The sequence below is a fragment of the Pleurodeles waltl genome, chromosome 1_2 (assembly GCF_031143425.1).
Source record: "Pleurodeles waltl isolate 20211129_DDA chromosome 1_2, aPleWal1.hap1.20221129, whole genome shotgun sequence".
Lineage (NCBI taxonomy): Eukaryota > Metazoa > Chordata > Amphibia > Caudata > Salamandridae > Pleurodeles > Pleurodeles waltl.
The window spans coordinates 885,637,883-885,657,824 of NC_090437.1; the positions used below are offsets into that span (position 1 = coordinate 885,637,883).

At 42.5% G+C, this 19,942-nt stretch overlaps 1 protein-coding gene across 6 annotated transcripts in view; it reads right to left on the bottom strand.

The window, feature by feature from the left end:
* Window positions 1-1,294: 1,294 nt before the first annotated feature.
* ACSL1 (acyl-CoA synthetase long chain family member 1) overlaps window positions 1,295-19,942 on the bottom strand; it is a 447,768-nt gene continuing 429,120 nt past the window's right edge. For all 6 annotated transcript variants that reach the window (XM_069199542.1, XM_069199561.1, XM_069199552.1 and 3 more), the window contains exons 19-21: window positions 19,224-19,325; window positions 18,920-18,991; window positions 1,295-2,771 (exon numbers count right to left, since the gene is read on the bottom strand). In XM_069199542.1, coding sequence (XP_069055643.1) covers window positions 2,631-2,771; window positions 18,920-18,991; window positions 19,224-19,325 — 315 coding nt within the window. In that variant the 3' untranslated portion in view covers window positions 1,295-2,630. The remainder of the gene's footprint in view (window positions 2,772-18,919; window positions 18,992-19,223; window positions 19,326-19,942) is intronic.

Here is a 19,942-nt window from a genome sequence, read left to right on the forward strand (position 1 = left end):
CAAGTAGATATTTTAATAAATTCCACACTCCTGCCTATAAACACCCAACCTTGCACGTGCACAGCCTTTGCCTGTGTGCAGCGGAGGTTGCCCTCAAGCCTTGGCCTGCAGCCAACTGCTCTAACCACCCAACCCCACGCTGCACATGGCCCTGTGGAAGTGCGTGGCAGGAATTGGCCGCAGCCTCTCTGGGTGAGAGAGGGTGTATGTGGGGGTGAGAGTGGCTGTGAGAGTGTCAGAGTATGAGAGTGCATAGGTGAGTGTTTTAGTGGGTGCGTCAGTGTGTGCGCAGGTCACTTGTGTGCATGAGGGTGCCAGTGGGTCTGGGAGTGAATCTGTGAGTTGGTGCACAACTGTCTGACTGGGCCTGTGAGTGGGTGCATGAGGGGCTTAGTGGGTCTAGTAGTGGATGCATGAGTGTTTGAGTGGGTGCTTAAGTGTGAGTGGGAGAGAGGTTTTTAGGCTTTGATGTATGATACACTTCAAATTGCGAAGAACTCTCTCATTCTAACACAAACATATATTTTTTTTTAGCCCTTTATGAGCTAGCTGGGACTGTGGGGTAGTCTCAAGTCCTCCCCTGTGGTCCCTGATTATAAATATTTTGTATTTTTTTGTAATATGGCCTTACGGGCTATCTGGGACTGTGTGGGAGGGTGGGGGGAGGAGGTGGAGGCGGGGGAGCTTCAAGGCCTTCCTCATGGTCTTCCCGTATCAACCGTTGCTGCCTACATAGACTGTATACATATTACCAAGCACAGCATAAAAGATACTAAAGTGATACCGAAGGGTCACTTTTGGTTGTTAGAGCTGTTAAGAAGGAAGCCTTAATAATTTGCCACAAAAACCTTAAGTATTTCTGTAAATAATGTTGTTGTTTTTGTTCCTTTGGAGTCCAAGGCCTAGCCATTTTGTATAGCTTTTCTAATGCACTGGTTGTCCAAGACTGTTATTTTACGAAAAAAGTTGTAAAAGGAAAATATTTCCAAACCCAGCAAACGACTCTGGGGTTCACTTGCTAAAACAGCAAATAGTATGATACTCTTGGGGCACAAAATAGCCATGAAAACACGAGTAAGTAACTTGAACACAACCACCACCATGGAAATAACAGCAGGCAGGTCCAGAGTGCAAATGATGTGCATATTGTGTGGGAAGCTCAAAGTGAAGTACGTTTTCAGGAGTGTTGCGTTTTTTTTTTTTTTTTTTAAAGTCTCCATACCAGATGTACACAGCCAGCCAAAGAACCAGAGGCAACAGAGATTGATCATCAAGTATAAGAGATGCCCATAAATCTGACCTACAGAAGATTTATTTTGGTTTTCTTAATAATAATTTTTTTTGGTTTGAGACAGACAAAACCAACACAATAAGCAAATGTTTATCCTTCATTCAGACATGTTACATATTTAGTTTTCAATAAAATTGACTCCAAGATATTTGTACAATTATTTGACTTCACATGAAAGCAGTTATGCTACAGAATAGTGCATTATTCGTCAATGTTGTATTTAGTGCAAATGTTGTGCTTGTACAGTATTTACACAGATCCCTCATATTTCCAAAAACATCTCATAGTAATGCACATTTAAAGAACTTACCACCGGTAAAAATGTTATAAAAATGTAATGGCGTTTACCGTGGTTAACATTTCAATAGACAGTGGGATAAAGTACACCTTGCTTTAACCAACTCGGCTAGAGGACCAGTGTGTATTCCTGCATTAGCTGGTTCAATAAATAAAGTTACATTTAGGAAATCAAGCGGAGGGATATTTAGAAGTGAGAACATGCCTACATGGCCCTGTGTATATCAACTAAATACCCATACCTTTAGTACCCATTTTTACTTGTGGCCTTCCACTTTAGGGCCAAACATGACAGAAAGCAGCTTTGCCATCTGGTAGGTTATTAGAAAAGGGCACAAGTTTGCTACACTGTTTTAAAACCCTACTGGACAAAAGAAAGTTGACTAACTGGCTGATCTAAGCACCTTTGCATAACTGTTGCTTACACGTTTATGTAATTCTATAAAACTCGCCATTAATCACTCATCCTGAGCTCTGCAGCACATAATGTGCAAAGTTCACTAATAACGCGGCAGAATATTTCTGTGACGATTGTAGAAACAAGTTTCAGGATAGGACTTTGGCGGTCAGCTTTCCTTTCATTGGTCAAAGGGGAACCTCAAATTGCGTGTGTGTAATGCACTCCAACTTAAAATGCCAGTTAAGTACTCCCCGCCACCGCAATCGCATTTTGGTTAATTAACCAGTTCAATCAAATATTTATCTGCACAACATATGCAAGACACTGGACTTAATGCATAGAACACAATGACATTAAGGAAATAGATTTGGGCTGAACAAGGTTAGGATGGAAGACTTCAGTCCTAATACCTTGATCCTAGGTTGATTTTCACTATTTAAAGCACATCACAAGCCACCATGTTAAGGTCCTCTGTTCAAGTAATGGGAAAGGCGAGATTCTGTTTATATTCCTATGGCAAATACAATCAGGCACAGGTTAAGCATTGCACAGTTTGCGTCAAAACTGATTGGTTGGTGAAAGACATGGAAAAAACATCAGCACTGTATAATGAATAGGCGTAGTTCCCGAATGCCTAAATAACTAAACTTTGATGCTGGAATACATTTCTTCTATTTGTGACTGGAAACGTTTTCGAAGTTCTGTCCTCTTTGCCTTCAGTGTTGGTGTCAATAGGTCATTCTGTACAGAAAACAGATCGGCATGTAGTACAATGTCTTTAACCTGTAACGAAAAATTAAATGTTAACTCAAAAATCTGTAATAACCAATACTTTTTTTTCTATTTACCATCTTAAGTAAAGAGCGTAGATTACACTCCTTACTATGCTGAAAAACCTATTATCTAGATCGCTAGAATGCACTATTACATGCTCTATGTTTCAAACAAGATCACCTCTCAGTACTCTAAAAGCTGTAAATCAGCAGGGAAAATCGGACATAGCAGTTCTTTACAGAGGATATCCTGTTTAGAATCAAACTGCCTGAACTCTTTCAAGCAGGTTAAACGCTTGCAATGCTGGCAGTTTTAAAACTTGGGGTCAGTCAACTGGTGAGACAGGAAAAAAACAACCTCCAAAAGGGATGTTTTTGCGGGAAGTAACATCAACACAGTCTATGCTGCTACTGCTGGTTTAACTAACATGGTTACCTTAACTTACTGATGCACCAGGCCTACTTAACTTCCATCAAGCTACCTACTTTCAGTGTTATACTGATAACCAATACAAATGTTTTACATACTCCTGTCAGTGTTTGGATTTGCAACAGTCTTGAAGCTTTCTCCATTTTCTGTTGTCACCAGAAAATCCTTGTTTCCACTAATACCCCCTCCACCGTCCCGGACAAAAATGTTCTTCTATTTGTGCAGATACATTTTCACAAACGCCCACTCTTTACCAAAATGCTTTTAATGGTAACGAATCTGTTTACATAGATTATTTTACCTTTGCTTGGATATATGAAAAAACCTTTAATCGTTTGAGTACCTACAACCAGGGGCTGACAAAACATTTTCTCCACACCTTTACTCAAGACAGATGTTGGTTAATCAGCGATCTATAAAATACACCAAACACCAAGTAGTTTGCTACGTAAGCAATTTGTGTCATGCACTTCTCAGATTTACATGCTTTGCAGGGAGTAGTAGTGTTAGGGTATGTGGGTATGTGGGTATGTGGGATAATGTGGGTATTGGTGCTGTAACCCGAGACCCATTGCATTGCAAATGCTGCTTTGATTTTAACTTGACTAAACTCCTAACTGTACTGTTCTTGCCACAAACTGAAAAGTAAACAGTTTCACATAAGCAAGCCGACGGCCGCCATGAGCGCAAACACAAAAAGAAACAGAAGTTCGCTTGCAGTGAAACGCATTGGCAAATGTGCAATTATCCATGTAACCGGCAAAAGTGCAAATATCCATGTAACAAGGTCGATGTCATGCGAAGTGCTCTACTACTGCCCATTGAACAAGCACTGCCTACAAAAGAGAAAAAAATAGTGCAGAAACCATACGGAAAACATGGAGCCTCGTATGTTTTCAGTAGTTGGCCGGTGCACTCGAGGCGGGCTAGACACCGATGAAGGCATGGCGTATGCATGTCTTTCACTTATCAAGCTAATTAAAGGCAAGCCCACAAACCAACCAAACTGATGGACTTGACATGGGCGTGGTTACAAGCCCATAGAGAGATTACACCAGTAACAGAGCGATTTGCGCTCAACCCTCAAGAAGGTGAAGATGGTCTTCAGACTTGATTTTGTTAAATCACTTTGGTGATCTGCATCCATGTGCCAGCTCAAATATTTATAGGAGCAGCAGCTGCAATATTGACCCTTGTGAAACAGGCTTTAGTTTCTCAGACAAAGAACTGGTTGGCTAACCAATAGCAAAACAAAATGTGTGCTCCAGTCCTTGACTGTCTTGATCATCAACAAATAAACACAATCAGTCCAAATGAGATCTTGTACATCTAACCTTTAATTCAAACTACAAAATACCCGAGTGTAAAGAAGCAGTCATGAAAACTAAGGGTTTGGAATGCAAACAGGCAAAATCAATGGACTGATTTATGCAATGGACTGATTTATGTGGGAATTTGATGGATTTAGGTAGTAAAGTCAGAAGAGGCCTAGAAACTACAGGGAGTGCAGAATTATTAAGCAAGTTGTATTTTTGAGGATTAATGTTATTATTGAACAACAACCATGTTCTCAATGAACCAAAAAAACTCATTAATATCAAAGCTGAAATTTTTGGAAGTAGTTTTTAGTTTGTTTTTAGTTTTAGCTATGTTAGGGGGATATCTGTGTGTGCAGGTGACTATTACTGTGCATAATTATTAGGCAACTTAACAAAAAAAAATATATACCCATTTCAATTATTTATTATTACCAGTGAAACCAATATAACATCTCAACATTCACAAACATACATTTCTGACATTCAAAAACAAAACAAAAACAAATCAGTGACCAATATAGCCACCTTTCTTTGCAAGGACACTCAAAAGCCTGCCATCCATGGATTCTGTCAGTGTTTTGATCTGTTCACCATCAACATTGCGTGCAGCAGCAACCACAGCCTCCCAGACACTGTTCAGAGAGGTGTACTGTTTTCCCTCCTTGTAAATCTCACATTTGATGATGGACCACAGGTTCTCAATGGGGTTCAGATCAGGTGAACAAGGAGGCCATGTCATTAGATTTCCTTCTTTTATACCCTTTCTTGCCAGCCACGCTGTGGAGTACTTGGATGCGTGTGATGGAGCATTGTCCTGCATGAAAATCATGTTTTTCTTGAAGGATGCAGACTTCTTCCTGTACCACTGCTTGAAGAAGGTGTCTTCCAGGAACTGGCAGTAGGACTGGAGTTGAGCTTGACTCCATCCTCAACCCGAAAAGGCCCCACAAGCTCATCTTTGATGATACCAGCCCAAACCAGTACTCCACCTCCACCTTGCTGGCGTCTGAGTCGGACTGGAGCTCTCTGCCCTTTACCAATCCAGCCACGGGCCCATCCATCTGGCCCATCAAGACTCACTCTCATTTCATCAGTCCATAAAACCTTAGGAAAATCAGTCTTGAGATATTTCTTGGCCCAGTCTTGACGTTTCAGCTTGTGTGTCTTGTTCAGTGGTGGTCGTCTTTCAGCCTTTCTTACCTTGGCCATGTCTCTGAGTATTGCACACCTTGTGCTTTTGGGCACTCCAGTGATGTTGCAGCTCTGAAATATGGCCAAACTGGTGGCAAGTGGCATAGTGGCAGCTGCACGCTTGACTTTTCTCAGTTTATGGGCAGTTAATTTGCGCCTTGGTTTTTCCACACGCTTCTTGCGACCCTGTTGACTATTTTGAATGAAACGCTTGATTGTTCGATGATCACGCTTCAGAAGCTTTGCAATTTTAAGAGTGCTGCATCCCTCTGCAAGATATCTCACTATTTTTTACTTTTCTGAGCCTGTCAAGTCCTTCTTTTGACCCATTTTGCCAAAGGAAAGGAAGTTGCCTAATAATTATGCACACCTGATATAGGGTGTTGATGTCATTAGACCACACCCCTTCTCATTACAGAGATGCACATCACCTAATATGCTTAATTGGTAGTAGGCTTTCGAGCCTATACAGCTTGGAGTAAGACAACATGCATAAAGAGGATGATGTGGTCAAAATACTAATTTGCCTAATAATTCTGCACTCCCTGTATAGAAACCGTTAAAGGTTCACAAAAAGAATGAATCAAACTTGTAAGCAAGTGCCATGAAGCCCTCAGGAATTTTGATCTTATGCTTATGGTAAAAACACTTTGTGAAAGAGCCCACATTATGCTTCCAAGAAGGAGTAGATGTATGGCTGGAGGAAATGTTTGATTCAGTTCCTCTAGACAATACTGTCCAAAGGTAACTAAACTATTGTGGATGAGAAGTTTTGTTTGTGCAAAGGTAGGGGTGGGTTTGTTCATATTTGTTTGAAGGGTGATCTTCGGGTACTCATCTGGAATGTCAGGGGGTTAGGCACATACATCAAGAGGTACAGAGTCTTATTCCTCAGACGACAAAATAGAAATCACTTGTCTTTAAAAAAAACGCACCTGAATGAGGCGGGGGCAGATAGACTTGCTAAAAAGTGGAGGGGACAAATATACCATTCCTCCTATTGGACCTATGCACGTGGCACCTTGATGTGGGTGGCCCCTGGGGTTCCGTTTTCCCTTACGTGGGGGCCTTCCACAGGACACCCTTGACAGGAGGGAGGTGTCTTTTTGACCACATATGTCCCGAATAATGATGACCCCAGATTCTTCTATACTATGCAGGACCTCCTTATCACTGCTCTGGACTTTCCCCTTGTTCTGGCTGGGCGAACAACTGTGTAATTGACCCCTGCATGGATAGAACACCACCCAGGGCTGGGACTAAGTCCAATATGACTAAAGCCCTCGCTGAGGTGATTAAAAATGTGGGATTGTGTGATGTTATAGATTAGATCATCCCTCACGCTGGCTGTTCACCTGTCACTACCCCATCTATAACACTTACAGTAGACTGGACAGGATTTCAATGAGAGGTTTACTCTACCTTGAGGATGTTGAGGTCCCACATTTACTGAGGATCCTCTGATCACTCTGGTAGTTTGCAAGCTGGTATGGGGGCATACTTCCTGCCTCGCCAGGTCATGGCGGATGGCTTCACATGTCCTTGAGTATACAGTGGGAAAATCAGCTTTGGTCAAAGCTCTCACCAAATACATAGACAAACTGTGGGGGGGGGGGGGGGGGGGGGGGGGGGGGTCACTTCACGTAGGTCAACCGAGTGGGAAGCATTAAAAGCCATTATGAGGGGCGCCTGCCTGGGTCTTACATATGGTGTGCGACGTCAGCTCCAGGCAGATTTACAGAATGAAGAGAAGGAATATCCAGAATACAGGGTGTTTCCCCAGCCACACCAGTCACATAAGGGCTGGAGATTCAGAGTCATAGAAAAATGAGCGAGCTCTGGGACCACCTAGACAAATACACACAGTCAGTTCTGTCAAAAACTACATACAGGGGGATAAGTCTGGCAGTTTGCTAGCTTGGATACTGTGCAAAGCAACTCCACCACGCATCACCCACCTCTTCAAAATGGACGAGGATAGGGTCAAATCTAGGGCAGGAATAGGTCACATATTTCAACACTTGCAACGAGTTTATACAGCTGACCCTACTATTATTCTGCACAGTTATGCCCCTTTTTTGAATAACGTGGGCCTAAAGAGGGTGGATGGGGCAATTTCTGGAGCGTTGGAGGACTCACTAACGCTGGAGGAGCTCAGGCGCTGCTGTGCTTAAAAGCCCCCAGTGGTGATTGCTTTTCACCCAAGTACTAGCAGACATTTGCAGGTCCTCAGAGGCTTACGAGGTGGGCAAGTTGCCGTAAGCTATGAGAGAAGGAGAAATATGCATGTGCCTCAAACCAGATGAATCTGACCCACCTGCTTACAGGCCTCTCACTATGATTAACTCCACCACGAAAGTCCTATGCAAAGCTCTAGCTCTGTCTAGCACTACATTTGTCCTCCCTAGTGCATGAGGATCAATGCGGATTCATACCAGGCTGTAGCACAGCCCTGAATCTGCATAGACTAACCCATGTACTACTTGAAGTCCAACACCACCAGAAAGACATGGCCCTTGTGGCCATGGACTTGCATAAGGCTTTCGACACCATGGACTGAGGTTATTCACTGGAGATTTTATACATCATGGGGTTTGGCCTGCAGTTCTGTGGGTGGATATGTTTACTATACACTGAACCACTTGCTTGGGTGCAGGTCGGAGGGCATTTTTTGAGTCATGGTCTCTGGGTCGAGGCACGTGGCAGGGCTGCCCACTCACTGCTCTTATTTGCCTTGCAATCAGGGCACGACAAACTGTAACCTTAGTTGAATCACAAGTGTGGATCACTCAACATATATCGCTATATGCGGATGATGCCCTGTTTTATTTATCTTCCCCTCGTGAAGCTATCCCAGTGCTATTGCAAGCACTAGAGGATTTTGGAAATATCTCTGGATTGCGTCTCAATCAAGACAAATCCTTGGTGTCTCCTACTGCTGCACTGGCTCAGGGCCCCCCTCAGAGCAGCTGCCAGACGTGGGACTTTGTTGGGAGAAGTTCCAATTTTGATATCTGGGGTTAGAATCACACGTAGACAAACTGCAAATTGACCTTGAAATGGGGAGCATATATGAAGGCCTGAAGAAATTAGTGCTATTTTGGACTACTCTACCACTTTCCCTAATGGGTCACCTAGCCATTGCTAAAATGGTTTTACTTCCAAGATGTCTGTACATGTTACAGAACACACTCACCTTAATGGCTCAAAGTGCATTTCAGCAACTGGACTCCATTCTTGTTTATTATGGGCAGAAAAGCATTCCAGGGTAGCCCTGTCGACCTTGACGAGACAATACGAAGGGGGTGGGGGTTTGGGGAGGGAGATTGGAGGCACCAAGGCCGTTCATTTACCACATGCAGCATGTTGGCTGGACCCAGCAGATAACTGGGAAAAACACCTCCTCTCGGGTACCGTGGATATCTGCAGACTGCCTGAATTCCTCAAGGAACTAAACACTCTTACGTAGGAGGCCCCTTACATAGTTAGACTGCAGAGATTTGGCACAGGTTTGTACGCACTGTGCTCAAAAGTGCCTTGTTTCATCACAAACTCTGGGTATGGATATTGAAACCAATTAGACATATGATGACCAACATGTCTTTCCAACAGTGGCGGGGTGGGGGGGGGGGGGTGGTGGTATGGATGTCAACAATTAGGAGACTTATACCCAATCAAGATGTTCCTTACACTCCAAGAAGCGTGGGACTTTCTGGGGCCAGGCCAGTTCCTGCAACATAGGGGTCTGGCGGGCAAGGCAAGGCAAGTGAAATCTGGCCTACCTTTCCTGCTGCCCTAAAGAAACTCCTACTCTTGGGTTGCTCTGGACTTGTGCGGCAGGCAACCACTTAATCTCATTACTGTTTAAAACTAAGCATTCAGATGTTGCAGGTCCGCCGCCTCTGGCTCGCTGGGCCTAGGACCTGGAGTTTCACACCCCCCTCGGAGGGAGACTGGGCTCAAGTCACTCTTACGCATACAGTCTCCTGCAATGCCAGTTTTAAACTAGTGCATTAAAATTTCTTACATAGAGGTGCAGGGGGGTGGATTTCATGCATTTAGCTTGGCACTGCAGGGTGGTACAAAACTATTGGACACAAGTAACTGAAATTACAGAGAACTGTAGGCATGACCTTCCCACAAACACCTCAGTGATGCCTCCTTGGCAACATTCCATATCCAAAAGGGAGGAAAATGGCGTACTAGTTTTTGCATTTGCTAGTGGTTCTGGCTAAGCAACGGGTGGCCATAACCTGGATGGGAGAAAGTGGCCCAGATTACGTTTAACGGTGGGACAATGTTTTGGAATGGTCTGTGGGAGAGGAAGCAAACATGAGACTTAGCCGCCACGGAAAAGAAGCAGTAGAGGACATAGCTGAATGGAAAGAAATCTGTGATGTCTCCCTCGATTTAGACTTTGTTCTGAGCTTTATGGATTTTGAGAGTAAAGGCTCACAGGGTGACTGGGAACTGGAAGGGGCATGAGTGGCGACGGCTCACATGGGTGCTCCCATCATTTGATAACAGGTGCTATTAATTAGCCGAAGCTAACAGAGACCGATAGACTTTATAGTAATTTAATGCAAAGATTGTTCAGTGCTAGACCTTGAATTACTGATGCTCATCTGAATGCCCATCCTTTTTGTTGTCGTACAATACTGCTCTATGGTTATCTTTTTGAAAAATGGCAATAAAATATTAATTAAAGAACCACTATTAGTATGTGTTTAATGGGACGTCCTTTTAAAGCTATGACCACTTTGGGATTGTGAAGGTTTTATTTATTATATTAAGTGAATAAACAAGCTTGTTACAACAAAGCAGTAACATTATCCATAAGAACATAACCTGGAGAGGCATGCGTCATATCGACAGCACATCTCACATGTAAGCTGTGGGTTGGGGTGAGGAAGAATAGGTAGAGTGGAACAAGCTGTCAGCAGGATCCTGTGCAGTGTACTGCTTCCCCGCTCATCCATCTGTCCATACACATCAGGATCTCAGCATATCCCTTATAAAGCCACAGGTTTTGCCCTCATTCCACCCGTTGCATCACTGCCCATCACTCCCACGTGCTCCATTATCCGTGTCTTCACATGTCTGAGCACCCGAGGCTGGTGTGTTCTGAGCAGTGGCCAAATATTACAGGGTTGAGATGCATCAAGCAATAAATCTGCATAAAGCTTAAGCATATCTCTGAGCCAATACTTAAATCTGGGTTCCCTCCCTCTACCTCATTGGCGTGCAACCTGCCTCATCGCCAACAGGAGAGCCAGCGCTGAAAATCGTGCAATGGGGGATATCCAAGTCTGCCAAGAACATCAACAGCTCATTAGTGTGGGCTCTTGGCACACTGCAGTCCTCCATCTCCAAAAGTGCATGCAGCACCTCAGCCTAACACCCACAAACAGCTCCACATGATCAAGCTAAGTGAATCCTGCCTCTGGGAGACCACATCTGCCATAATTTGCATCCTCTCGTAGACCAAACCTATGTAGAAGATCCACATTTAATATGCTCCTTACAGGAACTTAATGCATAACACGTAAACAGCTAATGGAGGACACCATGCCTGTCTGACAGACATAAGTTCACAGATCATTACCCAGCTCCTACCCCGTTCCTGCTCCTAATCCACGTTCGCCACTCTCAAGGGAACTGCCCATCCACACAGAGGCATTGAACAGTAGTTATGAAATTATTAGTGGATGACGCGTTCAGGAGAGTCTCCAGAGGTGCTAGGGGACGGGCTCCTGTGGAAATTGACACAGCCTACACCTTCTTTGGAGCCAAAAGTAGAAACGTGCCCAATGGAGTGCATCTTGTATCCCCTCTATACTTCAGTGGAAAAATTAACTTTCATATATAGGTCTCTCCAGTTTAGCAGGGATTCCAGTCTTGAAACCTCTACAAGCACCAGCCTCATCTGTAATAGAGTAGAGGGGGACTGTAGAGGAAGCTGAAACAAATTAAGAAAGATCAGTCCTACCTTTTTGCTGAACTTACCACAGGCCCTGACCGTACATTCAACTATTGACACATCCCTCCTACTAGGAGACAATAGTCCTCCCAAACTGAGGCAGAGGAGAAAGAGCAGGTTATAAAGGTAAATCAGATGCATACTATCTCAGCCGCCAAATGAGGCAAGAACGGACGGGAGTGATTGGGAAGGTTTTATGTTGAGTAAAATCCGATTGATATGGAGGTCTATAAGGGCTGTATGGAAAAAGAAAAAAAAAAAAAAAATATAAGAAAAAAGGTTGTTTGCAAACCCACATTCATATGAAAAATTGCTCAGATGAGGAAAAATGTAGTCATGTTTGATACTTTTCAAAGTGTGTGTGGGGCATAGAGGTCTGTGCTAGGAAAGATTGAGACAGCCAATTCATAGACCACACCTGGCCAGGCTGCTTTCACGTTCTGGAAGCTTCCTGTTCTCACAGTGGATTGACACTGCAACATTTAGTGGCCAATACTCCCTCCTGGGAGAAAACCACTAGCACTGCATGCAATCACTCACTCAGCATTTATGAGTTTGTTCACTCATTCTTGCATCTCCCCACCCATCCATCCATCCATCCAGCATACTATTCAGAGACAAAACACCCAGGCACTCTCTAAGAGGCACTACGTTATGTCAGAAACAGACTTTGCCAATGCTGGTTTCTTTATATTTAGAAATACCTGAACCTACCCAGAGTATCTGAGCGAGGTTTGAAAGAGAACACAAGTGTTTTCCAGCCAGTGGGTGTAAATGTACACTGGCTGTATGATGTGAATCTTCCTGGTTAAAAAAATTAAAGTTGTTGACTAATTGGTCGTGTTGGAGGTGTGCCGAAACTGGAAGGACCCATGGTGCCATCACCTCCTCTCTCCACTCAGACTATCTGCACAAGAGCCAGTACATTCCAGAACGTATGTGGAAAATGGGCAGCAGGTCAGTCCTGGTTGTCCTAAGTGCAGAGGGTAGGGTGAGCTTCCTATACATGGCATGGGATTGTCCCAGGGGTGTGCAGTACTGGGAGCAGGTTGGACGGGAACTGGGGAAGGTAATGGCTAGACTGGTGCAGCTCACTTCCCAGCCTACACTGGTGAGACTGGTAGAAAAGGAACGTAGCCCCATAGGTGAGCAGTTGCTTTTGGGCACTAGGTGTATGGTTGGTAAAAGACATAGCAAGCAGGTGGATCTCCAGAGCAGCCACCCAGCCCTAGAGGAGAGACATGTACCACAGCACACATGGAGGTTACTTGGCAAGAGGCTGTCCCAACAAAGTGCAGGATCTGGGGTGCCCGGCAGGGCTACCAATAAGGCGAACCCTATTTAGGCAGCCCCATGTTGACAAGTTCACCGACTCCTTTCGGTGTAGAGACTGCATTGATTATGTGAGTTTGGCGTTATGGTTTAACTTGCCAGCTGATGGCAGCTTAGATGTTAGTACATCCAGAGATCATTGTTTGCAACCAAATCTTTGCTCTGGTTTAAGCATTTTTCTGACACTCAGTGAATAAAATGTTTGAGTCAGTGTCTGAGTATAGTACACCCGTTTTGTCATCAAAAGAAGTGTTTTAAGAGACTATTACCTTTACAGTATTGGACACCAAGAAGGCCAGAGTATACACCAGGCCCCAATATGATTCCAAAGGATTTATATAAATCAAATTTGGGCCACTTATATTCTGCTAACTAATGAGATACTCAGTGGAGCGGATCCACCTACTTCTTGGGCTGAGGTGCACATTATACAAATCTACAACAAGCATTTTCAATGCAACGGGTCTCGCATTTGTTCGAGTTAGAGCTATTAGCGTTGTAAAGCAAAAAAAAAAAAAAAACAGCGAGATCGCGCTATGTAAAATGCAGCGTGATCGCGCTGCGTGGAAAATAGATAAAGTAGTCCGGGCTCCAGGCTGAAAACATCGAGCCTCGTATGTTTTTGGTACTTTACCGGTGCTGTGTAGGTGGGCTAAACACCGGAAAAGGCATGACGTATTTCACAAATGAAGTGACTGACGTGACATGGGCGTGGTTTCAAGCCCAAAGAGATTACAGAATGGACGGAGCACTTTGTACTCACCCATAGAAAGGGCGATGGGAAACCTGGACACTATAGACTAAAGCCTACTTGACAATGTACACAAAAATTCTATAAGCAGTTTATGGATAAGTTACAGGGGTGGCTGAACAGCTCCCAAATTCTTTCTTCTCTCCAGGGAGGATTTCGCACTAAGGTTAGTACCACCAACCAAATCTTTAGTTTTTTTACTTGTTACTTGGAAATACACTGCACTGCCCTGTCTAAAGACCACCTGTATGTTGCTTTCGTCGATCTAAGGGCTGAGTCTGATCTAGGCCCCGGAAACAGATTATGGGAGGTACTAGATTAATGGGTATCCTTCCCAAATACTAGACACCATTATTAGGCTTCACCAGTATATTTATGCTCAAATCAGATGGGGCAGGTCGGGAGACCTTACCACTACAATACCAATGCCTAGGGGCGTTTGCCCGGGCTGAGGTTTGGCTCCCACCCTATTTTCTTTGTATATTAATAGTGTTGTTCAGTATTTTAACTATTGCACCAATGATTCAGCGAAACTAAGTGGCAAAACGGTAAAGCACTTCTTTCTGCAGAGAACACCTTGCTATTATCCAGAAATCCTTCAGGCTGCAAAAACTCCTAAATAAATTCCAAGACTTTTTCACTGAGAGGGCTGAATGTAAATATTCAGAAGACTAAATATTGGCATTTAATCCTCAAAGTTACAGGGTAAACCACGTTTGGGTAATACCCTTCTCAAATTAGTACAGATATTTGTGTGTTTAAGGGTATCCAATTCATAATCGGAGTCCACAGACACATGAGAGCAGCCTCATGGTACAGCAGAGCAGCAGCAAGTCTGAAAATACAATCCACTCAGTCTAAATGCAGCAGTATCCTCCGCTCTCCAAGTGTATAAATTCAAGGCTCAATCTGCAGCTTTATAGGGAGCAGAATTACGGGGTATTACTAATGTGAATAGCTTGACAATAAAGGAGAATATCTTCCTGAAATCTTTACCACAGCTCACCAAATTTGCTCTGATCCTTGACACTAGGCTCAAAAGCATTGATCTAACTGTCTTGAAACCTCACCCTTATTGGGTGAGCTTATGGTCCCTCTCTGAACTGGAGCTCTATGGAGCTGAATTACAAGAGGCCTTGTGCCTGGACACATTTAAATGTTCAGTGGTTATCTTATGTGAAAAGTTGGTTTTCTAGACTGGGTTTGCAGATGTTGGGGCTAGACCCTATTCATTAGGAAAGCAACGAAAATTATTTTAATTAACACCTACTGGAGATTTGTTATGGAACAGTGGCAACGATCTATTAAAATTGGGAATCTCGCTGATGAGTTTTTTGATCCACATGTAGAATCCCAAGCTTGAAGTGTTTTTAGATTAACTTTATCCTTCTCCTACAAAAACTCTTTATATCAAATTTAGACTGAATTTCACTAGTAAATGCCTTCATCCCCCAAATCAGGTACCACTTCTGGAGACACTTCTACCTGCAAAAGCTGTATTGATGCATTTGAGAACATTGAACATTTGTTATTTTTCTGTCCTTGTTATATTAAACAAAGATGCAAATGGATTCACCCTTTATGTTTGAACCTTGGTGTGAGGAATTATTTAGTTGCCCTAATGATTTTTAGGTCCGATACCTGCAGGCCTGTTGTATTTGGACTCGGCAAATATTTGGTCTCTATTTGGATTTTAAGAAAGTGCTACAATGTGAATCCTTGGAGTAGCTTTTAGGAATAGGCCAATGTCTTGGTAGAGGGTATGTACATCGTTTTATATGGCTTTTGCAAGCTCTTATGCTTATTCAAAATTATTCTATGTGGTGTTTTAAGCTTTTATGCCTAGAGCACTGCTTTTTTGCTGGTGGGGGGCGGGGAGGATTACTCTTATGCTAGAGGGTGTGCTCGGTTTCCCATTCTTTGAATATGAAAGTTGGTTCCTTCCTACGGACTGGAGCCATGTTTTTTCGCTAATTTGCACATGGTTATTTTTATACTTTATACTCTACTTTTGGAAGGGGCACTTGCACAAATATATGTTCTAGCTTTGTGGCTAGAAAGCTATTTTCTTTTTTCTCCTGTATTAGATAACTTCAAAAACACAAAGTCGTACAGCGTGCTTTCTTATGAAAGAAAAGGCATATTGTATAAATGTAGACTGAAATCATCCGAGGCAATTTATGGCTCACAGTTCTCGCAGTCAACAGATGGGCCGGCTGCATACATCACATCTTGTATTTCTTGCTGGTAAGGACCCGTTCAGTGATGCGGCTGACATAGGACATTCCCTTGCATATGAAAGTCCTTCACTTGAGAATCCAATGCCATGAAATACATTGGTCACTAGCGGGCAGACTTGGTGGTTAAAGATTTTGTGGATTCCACCGATTACCATCACTCAATTCCTTGTTCTCTGTAGTTGCCAGAGTTGCCTAAAACGTCAAGCAATGGTCTTACAACAATGGAATATGCACGTATCCTGGCAAAGCTTACTCTATGTGCCACAATGCAGAAACCCTGGCTATGAAAGATATCAACTCTAAACATACTCTCCTTCAGAAAACGTACGTTTTCTTATCTCCCTGCACGCCTAAGTCAAACCAGAAGCATCCTTAAAGTGAACCATTTTGTGAAGTTCTAGGAGAGTCCATTTATCCAACAATCTTTGTATTCATCAATCCATCATCCTGTACTACAAACCTACAGTATCCTAACAAATAGCTCAGAAACTTAAGTCAAACATGTTTTGTTAGCTTGCTGACAATATATTTCTTGCTGACATAATATAGCACTAATTTAGAAAGCTACTTTTTGACTACCTGAATTTCTTTGCGAACAGTTGCAATTATGCAGATTATGGTAGTGGTGTTTTAGTAAAACTCGCCCCTTTAAGCTTATACCAGGATCTGTGAAGCTTATTTAAAACATGACTGAATTTTGGAACTTATTTTGCTTACAAATAAAATAAGTGGGTGTGGTTTGCATAAATGTTTCTTTGATCAAGTTAGGATTTCCCTAAACATAAAAGGCAGTGTTTGGACTCAAGAGTGCTCTTGGCAGCCATTTCTCTACATCCCTTTAAAAGGTACGGGAACCAGTTGGGTTCTTTACTGATCGCTGGACTCATGTTATCTGTAGACTGCTTAAATTGGACACTGGTTCCTGACCAGGATATAACAGAGTATAAGCAGATTTTCTAAGGGAGTTCTCCTTACCTTACTAGTGGGTTAGCTGATTGGTTTTGAGAATACTTTTTTGGGATTTGGGTGTGAACTTTTTGCCTTCGTTACCAATATGCGACTAAAGGTTGGTTCAGGACCAGAGTTTACTAAGAGTCTTTGCATTTGTATCCCTTGCCCATGTCCTTTACAGGAGAAACTTTAACAGAATGAAGACCTAAGCAATCCCTGAGTCAACAAAAACCACACCCCATAAGCTAGCACTGGCCACAGGATGAATGCTAAGAGAAATCTAATGTCTTGACCCAAGGAGCAGTAACATTTCAATCATACATCAGCCCAAGATATTGCAATTACATTCTGTTTTTCTGTGTGTATCTAATCATATCCTGTTCCATTTCACTATTGTTTAATAAAAGTCCTCTACTTTTTCAAGAACTGCACCGTCTAGAGATTGATATCAGTGCAAGATCTAGGGTGCCTGGTAGACACCCCAGATTTGTTTTTTAAACTGTCATACCAGACCCGAATTCTAACCTCTCCCTCTTGAAGTATGCCGTGACTGGTGGACCTTCTTACTGGGACAACCAAGTGCCCATAACTTAGTTATCCAACTGAAGAGCAATAGTATTTTGCTACTAGGAGACTTGTGCTAAACAGTACATTCAGAGGATAATACCCAGTAAACAATCTATGCCAGGATGCCTAGAAAGGGTCGTACTTTTAAGGTGGTCATGTCAATGTGGGATGTGATCTTAGCCCGATATGTAATGTGAGCCCTACATGTTGGTAAGAATTGATGCCAGAGAGGCAAAATGACATCTTACACTCTGTTGGCCTCTACTCCCTGAGAATCAACACCAGACCTCCAGGTGCAAGTGCAACACCTCCCTCAGTCTTCATACTGAGCCACTTGGGCTCCAAGTGAATGTTCTGTCGGGCTGCAACCAGTCTCAAGCATTGGGTGTCATCTTGCATATATTGGAGACACCTACATGAAGTATCCACACTTCTGCAAGCCAAAGTCCTACTGCTTTTATAGATTATAATACAGGTCCTGGCAATCTCTCATTGCTGGATCTGATTAGTATCCAGCTCATTTTCCAGATGTAAGATACAAACTAAGGTTGCTCTGCCCGGCAGCCCCATTGCTTTTAATTAGGAATTTTCTTTGTAAAACCCTGATACTAGGCTTTAATATTTTATGCACTCTAAAGTCTTGTCATCTTAAAGCAAAGATGTCAAAGATTTCAGCAATATTTCGACTGAGCAGGGTAGTGAGTGTCCAGATGTGTTTGAAGGTGAAAATCATTGCCGAAATGAGGAAGTCAGCATCATGCTTCTCATTAAATGAATGCTGAAGCTTGAGTACAGAGAACATGGCGTACTGCAGGCAACCTTTCTGGCATTGAAGCCAGAGTGTCTTCAACTTTTTTTTTCAGGGCTAAGTAACTAAACTCCCCAGGGTTCACATGTTAGAGGTCACATTCAATCTAACATACAGACGGAAGCAAACATTTGTATTTAAAATCACTGATTACCAATGTTTTGGAGCCCAAAAATGATCAAAACTAAAGATTTTGATACACCAATGTCCATACTTGGATTAGGAAAATAAACAGTTCTGAATCGTGAGGTAAAGACCAGTTACCCTGCGGTTATAGGTGTACCAGATTCTCTACACTCTTGATGAGACAAACCCATTGTCAATAACAATTTTCTAAAGATGTTGCTGACATTCAGGGAATCAGAGCACTGGCTCTAATCACAGAAAAGAACATTGTTGGCACCCATTAAAAGTGAATCTATATTGATTCAGGATGCAAAACTAGATTTTTAAACACGCAGCAAAGAAATTAATAAAAATCTTTTATTCCATACAACTACAAATGTTGGATAATTAAAATCATGGAACAGCATGCCAAATAACCTCAAAGAAGTTTTTCTTTATAAGCATTTTAATTAAAACATTTTACCTGCTCGAATGATTTGAGACCAGCATCTTTTCCTAGCCTCAATATATCTTCTAAAATAGCTTTTTTGACATCCTGTTAAAGTGAAAAGTGATATAGAAGATTAATCACCTACATAATATTCATACCCTGCTTTCTCAAAACGTAAACGTGGAGAGAAAATTCCATGGACAAGCAAGAATCAGTCTCACTGAACCAAAACAAGCATGAACTGTTTAAAAGAGTCAAGGCTGTGAGAGGAATACGTTTTTTACTTTGCATTTTAGCACTCAAATTAGGTTTGGAATAAAGCAAGACTTCAACATACCTTGTTTTTACAAAGTTCTTCATATGTGCCTTCCAGTTTCCTCTTCTTTGCCCAGGTTGTCAGCGTATCAGGGTCTGGCACTATTATAGCAACAAGGAAAGCCTGACAGTGCAAAAACAGTATGCAAGTTATATTTAGAGGTTCTTACAACAGATGAGGGCATGTCTTTGTTGCTTTCTTATATAAACTGCCTCGGGAAAATATTGGACTATTACGGTGCTTTTAAATAGCTTCACAATAAGTTTAAAAAAAAAAAACTCTTTAAAATAGTTTACAACAAATCTTCAAGAGCCCTAAATGGCAAAATATGTACAGAAAGAAAAAAGAGCGGTAACTGCCAAGTATCTCAACACACCAGTCACAGTGACAAGTTTTCAAGTTAAAGGTGAATGTTGAATGATGTCACAACAGATCTCAAAACCCAAATAGACATCAAGGAAACCAACTTTATAGAATGCCTATTGTTGGTGATTGTTTTTTTTCAAAATCTTTATATCATCATTTTTGTATGAATTACAACAGAGCAATATTAAAAATCATCGCATCATATACCCACATAGCTTTAGTCCCCACTGATCCCCTTTGGGTCCATCCCCCAGTCGTACGAATCCCAACAATGCTCTGATGCGACATCCCACTTTCCCTGTTGTTGGCTGTACCCCCCCCCCCCACAATGGGGGGCACAACAGATTGTCTCTATCGCTATACCAAGGTCCCCA